Source organism: Amaranthus tricolor, chromosome 11 (genome assembly GCF_026212465.1).
Source record: "Amaranthus tricolor cultivar Red isolate AtriRed21 chromosome 11, ASM2621246v1, whole genome shotgun sequence".
Lineage (NCBI taxonomy): Eukaryota > Viridiplantae > Streptophyta > Magnoliopsida > Caryophyllales > Amaranthaceae > Amaranthus > Amaranthus tricolor.
The window spans coordinates 23,073,867-23,088,498 of NC_080057.1; the positions used below are offsets into that span (position 1 = coordinate 23,073,867).

The 14,632-nt window shown below is 32.1% G+C and overlaps 2 protein-coding genes across 2 annotated transcripts; both read left to right on the top strand.

Moving 5' to 3' along the window:
- The first annotated feature begins 299 nt into the window (after positions 1-299).
- On the top strand, positions 300-5,409 carry LOC130827461 (uncharacterized). Its single transcript, XM_057693189.1, has 2 exons — positions 300-1,322; positions 4,506-5,409. The coding sequence occupies exons 1-2, from the start codon at positions 560-562 to the stop codon at positions 4,610-4,612; spliced, it is 870 nt and encodes a 289-aa protein (XP_057549172.1). The 5' UTR covers positions 300-559; the 3' UTR covers positions 4,613-5,409.
- A 3,575-nt stretch (positions 5,410-8,984) lies between these two features.
- On the top strand, positions 8,985-14,319 carry LOC130827462 (CBS domain-containing protein CBSX3, mitochondrial-like). The gene is made up of 6 exons (XM_057693190.1): positions 8,985-9,135; positions 11,796-12,050; positions 12,220-12,301; positions 13,259-13,332; positions 13,790-13,850; positions 13,953-14,319. The coding sequence occupies exons 2-6, from the start codon at positions 11,802-11,804 to the stop codon at positions 14,093-14,095; spliced, it is 609 nt and encodes a 202-aa protein (XP_057549173.1). The 5' UTR covers positions 8,985-9,135; positions 11,796-11,801; the 3' UTR covers positions 14,096-14,319.
- The last annotated feature ends 313 nt before the right edge of the window (positions 14,320-14,632 follow it).

Consider the following 14,632-nt stretch of genomic DNA (forward strand, 5'->3'; position numbering starts at 1 on the left):
AGTAACAACGAACAGTTGGGGGGTAAAATTTAAAACTGCTGTATTTAAAGGGTTTTCTCTTTCTATTCTGCGGGGTAAAAAGGGTAAAAATCTTTGTTCATTGTTAGTAACAGCCAACAAAAACCTCGACTTTTTTTGATCAAGCTTCTCTGTTCGCTGTTAATAATAGCGAACAAGCCGAACCTCTGCTTTGAAAAAAAACTGTTTATCTTAAAAAAATAATTTAAAACTTTAACTATTATGTAAATTTTTTATACTCTATCTGTTTGGTTATTCATTTCAAATTTTCTAATTCATACCCAAAATATCTCTTCGTTAAAACCATTCCTTCTTTTCTTTCTTTTCCTTTTGAACTGGAATTTTTAAATCTCATTCATTCTCAGTCGAAGCTTTCAACGAAGAAATGTTATCGACTCAAACATTCTGGAATCTTCTTCTCACTCACCATCTTCAACCTCCAGCACTCCAGTAGTCCAATTCAACCTGATCATCGATTTCTCTTTCTAAATTCTTCAATAAAAACCCCTTTTTCTTCAATTTGTTAAAATTTTGTAAGTAAATGTCGCCAAAACCCTTAACATCTCGTCATTCAATCGATTCTTGCTTGTTCCAACTCCATACTTGGAAGCCTTTCAACAGTTATTCAACTTCTAATTCTAATTCTAATTCCAAAACCCTAGATTCTGATTCGTACATTACAACAATTCCCAATTCTCACTCAAACCCTAATCGTAAAAAACCCACCGGGCTCCATTCGAAACGCCCTTGCTTATCAGATCGATCGACTTCTATATTTTCTTTATCTATTGACTCTATTGATTTCTCGAAGCTCAGTCTTTTCGACGATGGTGGGGGTGACAAGTCCCGCCACCCTAATAGGAGAGAAAAATTTCGGTGGATGGCGAAGAAGCGACGTCGACGAGGCGGGTCCCGTTCTGTTTCTGGTAGAAGCAGTGATCGTAGTGGGACCCGATATGGGAAGTGTTGCTCTATGGGGGCCACTGCGACGGCTACTTGCTCGGATTTTATGGTGGCAGCTGGAGGGACTGATTCTAGTGGGGAGTTGTTTGTTAATGGTGGTTTGAATGGGAATGCTAATGGATGGTCTTCTGATGTTAGCGAAGCGAGGAGAGAGAGGGAGAGAAGTGGGGAAAAAGAGAGTTTGATTACGGGTTTTGGCGCTGGGGGTGATGCTCAAGGGAACGAATCCGGGTATGGGAGTGAACCTGGATATCGTGGCGATGCAGAGTTTGGATATGGTGATGAATTTGACGATGAAGAGGAGGATGCCAGATTGTCGTTGTGGGGTGATAAATTTGGAGGTACACTTTTTATTTATGCTGTTTTTGTAAGAAGTATTTTATATACTCCCATCATTTTTGTGATTATACTGGAGTGGGATTGTGATGGTGTACTCTTTATAGTATGATTTTTGCAATTTTCTTGTAGAATTACCTCTTCTAAGTTGTTTATTGGTATTTAGTTGGGGTGGTGTAAATTTGCGTAATCATAACTTCATAAGTCTTTTAAATGTTGAGTGTCTATTGCATTTAGCGCATTCGATTTCTTTAGTCTTTAACAATTAGCAAGTAGAGAAAGTTCTGATTTTTGAAGTGAAAGTTGCAGAGTTCTGATAGATGTCATCAGGTCAACCAAAATTAGTATCCTGGTACTTCAATGTTTTTTCATTTTATTAAGTGTGGAAGTATGGTATACTGGAGAAGTGTTTACTCCTGGTTAGACGATTGTTACTAGCAATAAGGATTTTTAATTGTTATGTTGATTTGAGTTTGCCTTTGTCTTTCCAACATATTGCCTATTGTGCTGGCTGGCTATAAGGATGTAATGATGATTGTTGTACGGGTCCTATATGGAATGTATAGTACTCTTTTATTGCGTAGCCTACACTTCCTTCTGATTATATGGATGTTTAGTATGGAGGGATGAGATAGGAAAATGAGTGGACTATATTGAAGGGAGAGATGAGGGAGAAAGGGGTTTGGTAGTCATACATGGTGGGATCTATAACTAAACTGGAAAGTATGCATATTGTGTGGGAAGTTAGTAAACCCAATGGGATATGTGCCCAACCATCATTGGATATGTGATCTTCAACAAACAGAGTAATGATTTAGAGATTGTGTCTTAAAGAGGATGTATTTTTTGAACAAATCAGGTATTGCATACATTTTTAAAGAGGTTTTGTTATTGGATTCAAATGTGTTTATATAGAATTACATTTTATGTCAATAAATTTTTTCAATGAAGTTGATGATTTGAAGTCCTGTCTGCAATTTTGCAATTATTTGGATGATAAATGTTATACCCATATATTGTCCTATGTTGTCCCTCATGTGACATGAAAGTGCTATTAAATTGTAGGCTTGAAGCAAATGAGGGATTAGAGGATAAAAGATGAGAGTAGTGAGAAGGAGCAAAGGGAAACACCATAACAAAGCATTTTCTAGGTGTTAGGAGTTAAAAGAAATTATTAATTAGAGTATTAAAATATATTGATCATTTGTTTGCTTATGGATAGAGAACTAGATGGAATGGAGAAAAAGGGACTGAGATTAGCATTCTTTAAGAATGTAACGTCTGCATATCAAGCCTATCGGAATCGATCAAGTGGTGTAAATTAAATCACTTAGGTAAGGAACTTAGGATGGAAGCAATGTTATCTAAATGGTAGGTTATGATTTATTTAAAGTCCATTTTGGAGAATAGCAAACTCAAAAAGCAATTTAGGTAACATGGGTTGCGAGACTATGATATACTATTGGGTTGCTGAAAAGACATTGATAAAAAAATTGGACTCATCCTTGGAGCAATGTTTGCTAGGTTAATTGGAGTATGAATTGATTAGTTATTGAAATCAAAATATATGAACTGATGAGAGCATAAAACGCTGTAGTGACTTGATAGGATGTTAGTTTACTGGTAAGTAGCAGAACTGTCAAGTTGTAAGCAACTAATGATGAATTCTTAAAGGGAATGGAATATGTTTGTGTTTCTGTAATGTATTGAAATATAACCTACTTATAGAGAAATTGTAAGAAATGTATAGTGTATATTGAAATGTAAAGATAGATTGTATTACTGCAATTCAAGAACTATAATAATGGATAGATACAAGCACTCGAGAGGCTTACAACTCTCCCAAAATGAGTAAAAGACTAACAAAATGTATATCAAATTTCTTATGATTTCCCATTTCTCTCTTTCTTATTTATACTAGTTTTTCCGGGACAATCCTTTTCCAGAATATACTTCATAACCAACTAATATTAAAATACCCATAGTTCCCCCTTATCCAATACATGACAGTTTCTTGACATACTCGAGAAATGTCTTATTTTAGATGTGAAAATATTTCTTCCTTGAATGAAGTAGAGAAACTATTTTACATTGTTTAAATCTAGAACCTTAAAGAAAGTAAATTCAGTTGCTCCTAGCAGTTGTGAATTGAAGGATTCCTGTGGTCCCCAATTCTCTTCTCATTGAAGTGCTTTTGTACTTCCAAAATTAAATGTCCTGGTGAGGAACAACTCTATGTAGTTGACCAATTCAGACAAGCAGCAAGTAGGAGCCAAGTTATCTTACTAAAACTGCTAAGGTTTTTAAAAGGCCTAATTTAGCTTTGTTCGTGCCTGAGCATCCATTGTAAGGGTTGATCAGGCCTCACATGTTAGCAAGTCTTCGCACCATATTTTAACTTTCTTTTTTTGCGACCCAAAAGATAGTTACTATTATTTTAACTTCAAATGCTTAAATCGTTCATAATTTAACCTGGCTTGTGGTGTATTTTAGTGCTCGGTTGATGTATATTTTTAATGTATAGTCCAAAGTAGTTATGTGGCGTCTTACTACCTCAGCCTTCAACTATCATCTGCTCTATAATGTGCTAAGATACTCGTTTCGAAAGAAGTATCTAAATTACCAATGTTCTCTCTATTGCTTTATATTTTGTTTGGAATAGTATCGTGGTGATTGGTTACTTGGTTTGATCATCTAGAAACAATTACAATTCCTAACAAACCATGTACGATGTCTCCTTATTTTACATCCTCATTATTTGAGAAGTTTCTATACTTGACAAGGTCGGAGAATAGTGGTGGGGTCTTGGGATGGGAACCTAAGTGGTGGGTTGTGGTGTAATCTATTGTAGTGACTAGGGGCCATTTTGGGAACAATGACAATATTGAAGCTAAGACAAACAAAGAGGCACCCACATTTGGAAAGTGAAACTAATATTAATAGAGATTATGTTATTTGGTGCGAATTTCAATACAAACCAACAGTTTTGGGGGGTTTATATCTCTTTATTAGACTAGTACCTGAAATGACAACGTTTTAGTTGTTAATGTCAAGAAGCACACAACACATATTGTACCTTGCATTTATTGCCAATTTGCCAATGTCAGTGATGTCATAGGAAAGGAAATTGTCAAAACTCGTATTTGAATGCTGGTAACGACATTTGCTAATTCAAGTTATTGATACAGGTATCCGCTTGGAGATGGTGGAAGAGAACTCATTCTCCGCGCAGAAAGCCCATCATAGAGGGCGTAGAAAGAAGCACGACTGGAGAATGATGGCCTCTGTGCGATGATGATAGTGTAGTAGAGCAGCAGCCATAATCTCCAAATATGCTGAAATCATATTTGTTCCACTAATTATTAACTCCATAGCTAAATTAAAGTGTTCGGTAGCCATTTATGTTCATTAATCATTTGTGGTTGGTCTTGGAAGAAATTTTGGAAATCTTCTATGTAAATCAAGTGTACGGATAGCTGGAGTGGTATAATGAGCTGCTCTTTTTTTTTTTTCACTCAAACTGAAATGCCGAGCCTAAAAGAGTGGTGAGTAGCTTTTGGTATAAGCTCTTTTTTCCCGTTTTTTCATTTTCCTTTTCTTTTTCCTTCATAAGTGGGGGCAACAGATATAACACCCGAATTTCCTTCTATTCTTTCCGATTGTACTTTCGTATACTCCTGAATTTCTGACTACTTTTATGAAACCACAATCAAAAAGAAAGACAGGAAATTTGGGTGTTGTAACATAAGTGTAGGACGACTGCTACCAATTCAAAAATCTGGTCCTGGCCTCTTGGGTCACCGTCACATGGAGTTCAATTGAGTCGCTCCTCCAGCATCACCTATGGAGATGGAGTAGCAGTGTATGAGACTGCCTTGTGATAAACGTCGACGTAAAAGAATATCGCTATATTGTTTTCATCGATTTCTTTTTCTTTGGCGCTTGTGATTAATAAACGGCATTGAGATTCGTAGTTTAATTGCTAGGCATTATATTTCTCCAGCAAATTTTTTAGCAGATGTGTTTGTTTAAATTGTTATGGAACAAATATAAAACATACACAATATAATAAAAGAATTGTTAAATGACCAATGTGTGGTTTATAATGCTTTACCAAATGGTGCAAGATTGTAGACTTTGAGCTGATTGTGTCACATTCTCTTTTTGGGGCTTAGATTTATTTGCACAAATAAAAATTAACTTATTAAGATTTAATACGAAAAATTAGCCTCTATAACATGCAATTACGGTAAAATATTCGAAAACGAAACATCAAATTGATTTAGATTTATGTTATTATTGATAGGTTTTTAAAAAGTATTTCTTACCTCAAAATTCAAATTATTCTATGAAGCAAAAGAGTTCAAACTGAAAATCTATATAAAAAAAAAAGTAATTAGAATCTTTTTTTTTTTTTTGAAAGGTAGTTACATGGAAAACTTTTTTAAATTAATTGATAATTCGTCATATACTTATTGAAGTGCATCTTAGTTGCTTTATAACAACTTATTTTACTCAACAAAATGAATTTTTATTTTTATAAGATTTTTGAATATAATTAATACATCATATTGTCATTTTGAAGTGATTTTGAGGTGATTTACTATATTTGTCCGATTTTCTTATTTAGTCGTTTCATCTTAATTGTTCAATTTTTATTTTAAGTCATAGATTTTTTTTTACCAAATTGTCCTCATGAACTATTTATGATTACAAAAATATCCTAAGTGATATGTATGATGGATTGAAATTTGGAGGATATATTATGTAAAATAACACATGGGAGTACCACTTTATGTGAAAAGGTCCCCTTTATTTCTTCATTCTTATTCCCAAACTTAATAGGACAATTATAGTGAATTGAATGGAGTATTTTGAAATATATTTTTTTTAAAAAAATTTCTAAACAGATTTTTTAAAATAATTGACTCTTCATACCGAATTATAACACTATTTAACATATTTTAACTATAAATAATTATGCTTTTATTTTACATTTGCGCATTCAATTCACTTATAAATAATTAGAAATAATATTTGTTACACTTTATTCGTTTTTTAATATTTTTTCCATTTAAAATTTTTCACTTTAAAGAGAGAGGAATTTAGGTTTTTTAGAGATACGTAAACGATAAGATATATGAACTTGAGATCTTGTAAAATTCGTATTAATGTATAATTACTTATTATACATTTTTAATAATTTTTGTTATGCATGTAAGACTCGAATAATTATTTTGAAAATTGTGCAAAAGTAAATGGGAAAAATTAAAAAGTGGAAATTTTATATGTTAATACTAAAAAATTTCATACATCACATTACACTAATTTTTATACTAGTATATCTGTTATACCTCGATCTCACTTTAAACATTTTTGTAGAAATAATTTATCGACAATATTATTTTTTTTACAATGGAATAAACATAGTTGCCTTATTTAATTTGTATTTTAGGTAGAGAAACCGTACATGCAATTTCTAAATAATTTTTAAAATTTTCTTTGAAATTTTTTTAAGTATATTAATAATTTTTTATCTCACGAAAATTGCTATATATCTTTATTATTGCTCCACAACTTTGGATTCACCAAGAAGCACTTCCTCTGTTTTTATTTATCTTCTTATTATAAGAAAGTGGGCCACACTGCCGGTATCTGTCATGTCTCAATTCTCATCCATAAAGCAATTTGATATTATCAATCAATTTACAGCGCCTCTCCTAACACTGTCTTTAAAAGACCTTCTCCGGGCTCAGACCTAACAAATAAAAAAAAAAAAATTTAAAAATTGACGTGCGCGTTTTATTTTATTTAGAGTTGGTGTTATAATTTATTGAAATTGATATTATTACCTATTAAAATTGGTATTTAAAGTTGGTGTTATAACCTAATAAAGTTGGTATTATAACCTATTTGGAGATACTAAATTTAATAGGTTATAACATCAACTCAATTAGGTTATAACATCAACTTCAATAGGTTTTTACACCAAATTCAAATAGGATTACACAGTGCACGCTTTTCTGATAATTATTTTTTTATTAATAATGGACCGATCCATTTGAGACGCATATTTTTATAACGACGGTCTCAAGTAAGAATTTGTGATCAATTTATCATCTTTTGGATTAATATAATTATAATAATAAATAATTATAATTATAATAATTATGATGATAACAGTTAACTCTATGAGTTACTTTCTTCCTAATACTTTTTTCTTTTTATTTGCTACACAAAATTTTTTACTTTCTTATATTTTCTTTTACACCCTCTAATTCAGAAGAGATATCCTCATTTCTAATTTGATAAATTTACCTTAAATGTCTCATTTTTATTTATAATAACTATTTTTTCGACCAATTTATCCTTAAAATTTCACTTTAATTCAAAAAAGTACTTACTTTTTTTTTACCAATTTATTCATCCTTAAAATTACATATTAGTTGTCATCTATTATTTAGACCGATCAATATGAGACATTAGGTGTGAATCAGAGGGAATCTATAATCTATAACTATTACTAAAATAAAACACTATTGACATTATCACTATTTAAAATTGCTTACGTGTCACAATCTCAACAAAACTTTTCCCTCCAACATTCGACGATAATGCCATTGTTTTTATGACTATTTTTTTTATCTTTGACTTTATTACTCACATAATTTAATGTATTTGAAAACTATATAAATTATTTTTTTTTCAATTATTTATAAAATCTTTTTTATTTTATTCATTAAATGAGTATTATTTAGTGTATTGGATATTTTGAGATGGTTAAAACATAATATACTTTTACTAGGATTTTTTGTTATTTATACAATTGGTTGCTTAAATGCAATGCTTAATTCTAATATGATTCATGTTATGACTATTTTTTATGTAAGTCATTTATATTTTTCATGACGAAAACTATTTTTTTCATTTAAACTTTTATAAAATAATTTTACATATTTTTGTGTTAAATTTGATTTTGAAATATATTATTAATAATTGTAATATTTTATATAAATTAATAAAATTTATATCGAAAAATTTAATAAAATCACAAGTAATATCCAGTATAACACATTAACACCTATGACTATATTTTCTCATCATCACATTTAAATTCTCTCCCATGCAATTAAACGCCTTCTCAATTCTTTATCTTTATATATACAATATAGAACTGTCCAATTTCTAAAGACAACATAGGGACCATGACTTAATGACTTATGACTTCATTCATCCGTTATAAAGCTTTATGCCTACAAATACATAATTCAATCCTAGGAAGCACTCATCAATCATATACTAAACTCACTTTAATATAATTGGATCTTATCATCTTTCTTAGACAAGACCTTCCTCAGTCCTCACGCAAGATCATAACATCGATTCTCTTTGTTTTGAATAATTCCTACTATTGATTATTTTTAAATTTTAACCGGATACTGTAAGTATCTAAGAGCCGTTACACTCACTTCTTCTTCGCCCCTATGCTTCTTCGTTGGTCTTACCCTACTCATCTTTGGTGATAGGTATTTATGATTGCCAGTTAAAATGTAAAAGTATTAGCAAATAATATATAAAAGTTGAATTATTTAGAAATAATCAATAGTAAGGATTATTCACAACAGATAGACAATAAATGAGATTATGGACAACAAATTACCCTTATTTATTTAGATTACCCCTAATTAAACAACTAATCGTCCCCTTTCTTTTGCTCGCTCTCCTTACGCTTATCTGTCTGTCTGTCTGTTTCAATCTCTGTCATCATTTCACCAACCCTAAATCTAACCTCTCTCTCTTCCTCCTCTTCATTCACGGGTTCGTATTTCAATTTCTTCCCTAGCTTTCCTCTTATCTTTATTTTTTACGTTCCATAATCCTTATTTTGCTGATTCTATGCTTTGCTGATTTACTATTTTCTAAGATCTTGTTTCCATTGTTATATAGAAGTATATAATTTAATCTCTCTGTTTGGGTTCATGCTTTTTTTCTTTTGGTTTTCTGTTTTTCTGGATGGATTTATTATGTTGAAATTGTTTCTGGAAGAAAAAAGAGTCCTAAATTTCTTTCCAGGTCAAAAAAGTTGGACCACTCTAGATTTTTACAATGGAGTAAAACAATTTTTGCCGTCTTCATCGTTATTTGATATTTTACATGTTGTGATTGTTATACAAGAAAAAAAAATAAAGTGACAATGATATTTTATTTTGTTCATCTTAATGTATATTTTTATAATTTTTAATCGTATATAATTGGGGACATAAAGTATTCGACAAATACATATAATTGTGTATAGAAGTGTTTGGATTAATTTTAAAAATTTATGTATATATTTAACAATTTTTCAGTTTTTGTTTTCTAGAAAATCCATACTCCCTCTGTTTCGTGAAAAATCTTTCTATTTAGAAGTATATCTTAATTTTGGTCATAGTTAATTTTATTTATTCTTATTTTAATATTTTGTTAATAGTACCTATGAGTAATAATCCTCACCATGAGTTATGTTTGATATTTTTATAGTAGATTCTCTACGATCATTTTATTTCAATATTTTTTTTTATCAATATTATGTTTATGGTTTCTATTTTTTTTCCATTGAAATATTTAATTAAATAGTATTTTCACTATCTAAAAATTTTATTTTATTAATTTTCATAAATATTTGTTGTGAAAACAACTTTAAGAAATAGAGAGTATAATTTATACTTTAGGTCTGAGTCACTGTATGTCTGATATGTAGTTATATTATTTCCCGGCTCATTTATTTTGAATTATTTCAGATTATAATGTGAGAGTTAATTTTTTAAATGGCAAAATGTATGGGTGAAGGAATAGTTTGTTTGAACTTGATGGTGTTGAAATTTCTTTTAGAAAAATCGGTTTGATTAAATTTTCAGCTAATATTTGAGTTCGAAATTATTCAACCAATTCCAATGAGTTGACTTTCATTAAATTAAGTACAAAGCAGCGTTTTTGACTTACATACTTTACTATTTTCTGTAAATTTTTGATGTATATATAGTTGCAGCGTGGTTACGGTCATCTAGAATTAAGAATTAAGAGGTGTTTGGTTTGGCGGAAATATATTCTTTGGAGAATAATTTTCCATGAATACATAAAAGAACACAAACTAATGTATACTAGTTTGCAGTGTAATCACGAGGAATACACAAATGTCACAACTCACAAGTAATTTTATTTTTTTGCCTTCTCTTTCTATCACTACCCCATTATAGTTCTATGAGCCCGGCTATGATGACGATGATGTCTCGGAAAATGATAGGTGATAGCCATTGATCTTGGGTACTTATTTTGACTTTGAATTAGCTACATTTCGCAAATGAAAATGAGTTTTTTGTGGATACAATGTGGCGAATTCAAAGAGACAAAGGCATTGTAAGAGAAAATCAAAATGGAAAAGTGATGTGAACTTGAATTCTTGAATGAGATTGCACAAAGTGATTCTAAACAAGAGTGACAGAACATAATCAATCAGAAAGTTCAGAGCAGGAATGTCAATCTAGCATGGAATTAAGGTTTTCTAGAAAGGAAGACTTTTTTTTTGTACAAACAAGTCATACATAGGTGTGGAGAGTCAATTCAACCCTCAAGTTCAAAGTTCTATACTGAATTTTGTAACCTGATAGAACACTTACAACATTGAATTGAAAACTTCGCTTACTAATGAAAGTTGAGATAATATTACAATGCAATACTTTGGGATCATGTAAAGGGTATTCACTTTTCCCTGAGTATGATGTTGCTAGCTTGGCCTGATAATAATGTAATGCCCAATACTTTTGATCTAAGAGGTCCTGACCGGCTGATCCATTGGTCCTCTTATTTCGAAACTTTTGTTAGCATAGTTCAAGTTTTCCCTGAAATTCCAATATGGAACAAATATTACTGGACCTATTAGAACCGAACTGATTTCTGTACAAGGTGTGGGTGCATTGCATGGCATCCCCTTGGTTCTGCGTTCTTCCGCGAATAAAGAACCTTCCGCATAAGGAGAATACGAATTTACCCTTGTCCTCCGTGCAACCCTTTGAATTCTTCTAGACGGTAACATGATTGCTGACAATTGTCCTGTTTACCTTCCCTCCATTTCATCCTCAAGTCAATCATCATTTTTTGTTGTGTGTATTGTAAATCAAAACTTTGAAGTTTATTCCATTGGTATATTGATTTGTTTACCATATCATGTCAAATAATTTGGTTTTTTCTGACTCTATTACAATTCTTACTACATACAATAATGTGTAAGTAAGTTGCAACGTGAAGTGAAATTAAGATAAGAGTGAGTGATATGCTTTCCTTTATAAATTGGTAAAACAGAAGGGAATTAAACATATGGGTTTCATTTTTTCTGTTTTGAATGTCAAAAATGTAAAAGGATGTTAGCCAATTCTTCCGCCTTTCTCCTAACTCGCTCCGTCTCTACCCTCCAAAATTACACATTAAGTGTTGTTTTACAGGGAAAAATGCAAGGAGCTTTTAGAGCCCTTCTCTCAAATGGAAATAATGCTGTTTTGCAACATGTACGCTTGGGATCTCAATTTTTAAGACCCATTGTATCTGTACGTTTTGAGTCGGCTACACCTGGTCGTATAGATGAGCATGGCTTTGAGAGGACGACTATTTCAGATGTCTTGAAAGAAAAGGGTGAAGGGGCTGATGGTTCTTGGCTTTGGTGCACAACTAATGACTCGGTTTATGATGCTGTTAAGTCGGTATGCATTTTATATCTTCCTCTTTGTTTTAAATTTTAAAAAAATCTGTTATGGATTTGTTCATTTCACCTTTAGTTATGAAGCTTAGGGGGCAGATGAGTTTCTAAATATAGTGAAGTTTGTCAGCTGAAGTTGTTACTTCATTTGGACATCATCTTTCTCTTTGCAGATGACACAACACAATGTTGGGGCATTGGTTGTCGTGAAGCCTGGAGAGAAAGAATCAGTTGCTGGTATCATCACAGAAAGAGGTATATGAAATTTTTTTCTAAAATAACTTGACATCAATGTTTGTTTTGAAAATTGTGCAAATTTGATTTGGCTAAATTCAGGGGTAGATCTTCTTTGGGGCCAGAAGGGTTCCCGAACCAAAATATTGTCCACATTTTAAAATAAAAGATGTGGTTCAATGGTTAATAGTATATTTCTTAAACAAGAGTTTGGAAGATCGAACTTTGTCCCTCCTAGCTTTTTGTTTGGATTATAAGTTTGGCCCCCTCTAATTTACGACCCAAGATCCGCCACTGATCCAAAACTTCACTTGTGTCGTTTATTTACAAGACATACAAGTTGCCTTGGGTGAAGCGGATGTGAGGGTTTGACTTATTTAGATCTCTAATACGTGAAAAAATCATCAAATGGGACCATGTAATGAACTAAAGATGGGGTTATATCAGTTAGTTTTTTCCTTTAGGATATGCCTATTTAATCTACCTTAACATACTCATCTTAACTACCCAATCTTCCTACAATGTCTCATTTAAAAGCCCAATGTTATGACAATTTGACTCTATAATAGTGTTGGTCAGATGGCTCTCCTGGATTCTTCTAAGTCTTGTGTCATTGACTCATTGTCAAGTATCTTTGGCAATTTTTGAGCTCTCCACACATTTTCTAGCGTTTAAGCAAGGCTGAAAAGCCTTAGGTAAGCAATTAGCTTATTTTTCGCATGTTCAGAATGTGCAGTGTTAAGAGGCTTGCAATACATAAGATAATGCTTCAGTGAGTTGCTTCCTGCATATGCTCTTTGCTACTTTCTGAGTGAGTTTCATATGCTCAGTGAGCTGCTTCCTGGATTAGACTCAAAAGAAACCGTACCTTCTTTGCACAAACTTATCCCTTAAACTAGTTCATATCATGCTAAATGCAGCTAACAAAAGCATAGCGGCTGGACTTCAGGCAACTAAAATTTGTTTTTCATGTTGCAGATTATCTAAGAAAAATCATTGTACAAGGAAGATCCTCAAAATCCACCAAAGTTGGTGACATCATGACTGAAGAGGTATGTCACATCTCATCGGGAATATAAAGAGGTCGTTCCGTTACATAATGACCAGTTTATAACAGTTCTTGAGCCTACCGAATCGCAAAACCCCATTATGTAACGTATAGGAACAACCATTATTAGCTGTCACTCTTAACATATAAACCATTATTAGCTGTCATTTTAATTGAAATATATTTTCCTGAAAAACTTGAATTACTATGCAAATGAATTATTCACATTGTGATGTCTGTGCAACGTGTTGTAACACTGCACCGTGAGGTGCCACGTCCGCAAAAACGTGACTGTTACTGCAATCATGACAACATTCGCAGTATTTTTATGCTTCATCCTATGACAACCCCCAAATATAATTGCATTCGGGACTCTGTCTACACTTTCGTTAAATATGGTTGCCTTTGAGTCTAATTAAACTCTTCCATGTCCTCTTACTGAACGTATTGTCTGCTCGTAGAACAAACTCATTACTGTCACACCTGATACTAAGGTTCTAAAGGCAATGCAGCTCATGACAGGTTAGTTAGCTAATTCCAAATTCTGGTTCCTTTCTTATAATATTTCTAGAGCAAATGTAAAACTTGAACACTTTCTTACTCCTTTATTGGGGTGTGTGGCAGATAACCGTATTCGACACATCCCAGTGATCGACGACAAAGGGATGATCGGTATGGTGTCTATTGGTGATGTAGTTCGTGCAGTGGTCAGTGAGCATCGAGATGAATTAGACCGCTTGAACGCCTTTATACAAGGGGGTTACTAGATGATGACGAGAAATAATCTTTTATCTGTCGTAGTGTATCAGTACAACTTCAATCACTGGCTTCGTGCTTGTAAATACGTATTGCTTGTTTTTGGGTTGCTTATCTTCCTGGACATCGGTTGAATGTCCGAGGTACCAAGAAATGTATATTGGATTATGTTTTAATAAAAGGGTGAAACAGATGCTCACCGAGAAGTGTATCCATATTTCATTTCCATTGTGAATTTGAGTCCATTTTTCATTCCCATCATTGCCATGGGATGATGTCACTAATTTAAGATATATTACGTTCGTTCCTTTCATTTAATACTCGTTGCTCTTTGGATGAAAATGATGAAAGAGAATAGAGTTGGAAAATAAAAAAAATAAGTAGGTAATAAAATTAACTGGTTAAATAGATAGTAAGAATATATATATATATATATATATATATATATATATATATATATATATATATTTGTAAATGAGATTAAAAAGTGAGACTATTGTCATAATATGGACTGCAAAATCAATAAAACAAAACAAAAATAATATAAG

What these genes read in the sequence shown, in the direction of transcription:
- LOC130827461 (XM_057693189.1), top strand. Translation starts at nt 560, where the DNA reads ATGTCGCCAAAACCCTTAACATCTCGTCATTCAATCGATTCTTGCTTG. An exon ending in GTGGGGTGATAAATTTGGAG is followed by an intron (nt 1,323 to 4,505) that starts GTACACTTTTTA and finishes TTATTGATACAG; the next exon opens with GTATCCGCTTGGAGATGGTG.
- LOC130827462 (XM_057693190.1), top strand. Translation starts at nt 11,802, where the DNA reads ATGCAAGGAGCTTTTAGAGCCCTTCTCTCAAATGGAAATAATGCTGTT. An exon ending in TGGTATCATCACAGAAAGAG is followed by an intron (nt 12,302 to 13,258) that starts GTATATGAAATT and finishes TTCATGTTGCAG; the next exon opens with ATTATCTAAGAAAAATCATT. An exon ending in GTGACATCATGACTGAAGAG is followed by an intron (nt 13,333 to 13,789) that starts GTATGTCACATC and finishes GTCTGCTCGTAG; the next exon opens with AACAAACTCATTACTGTCAC.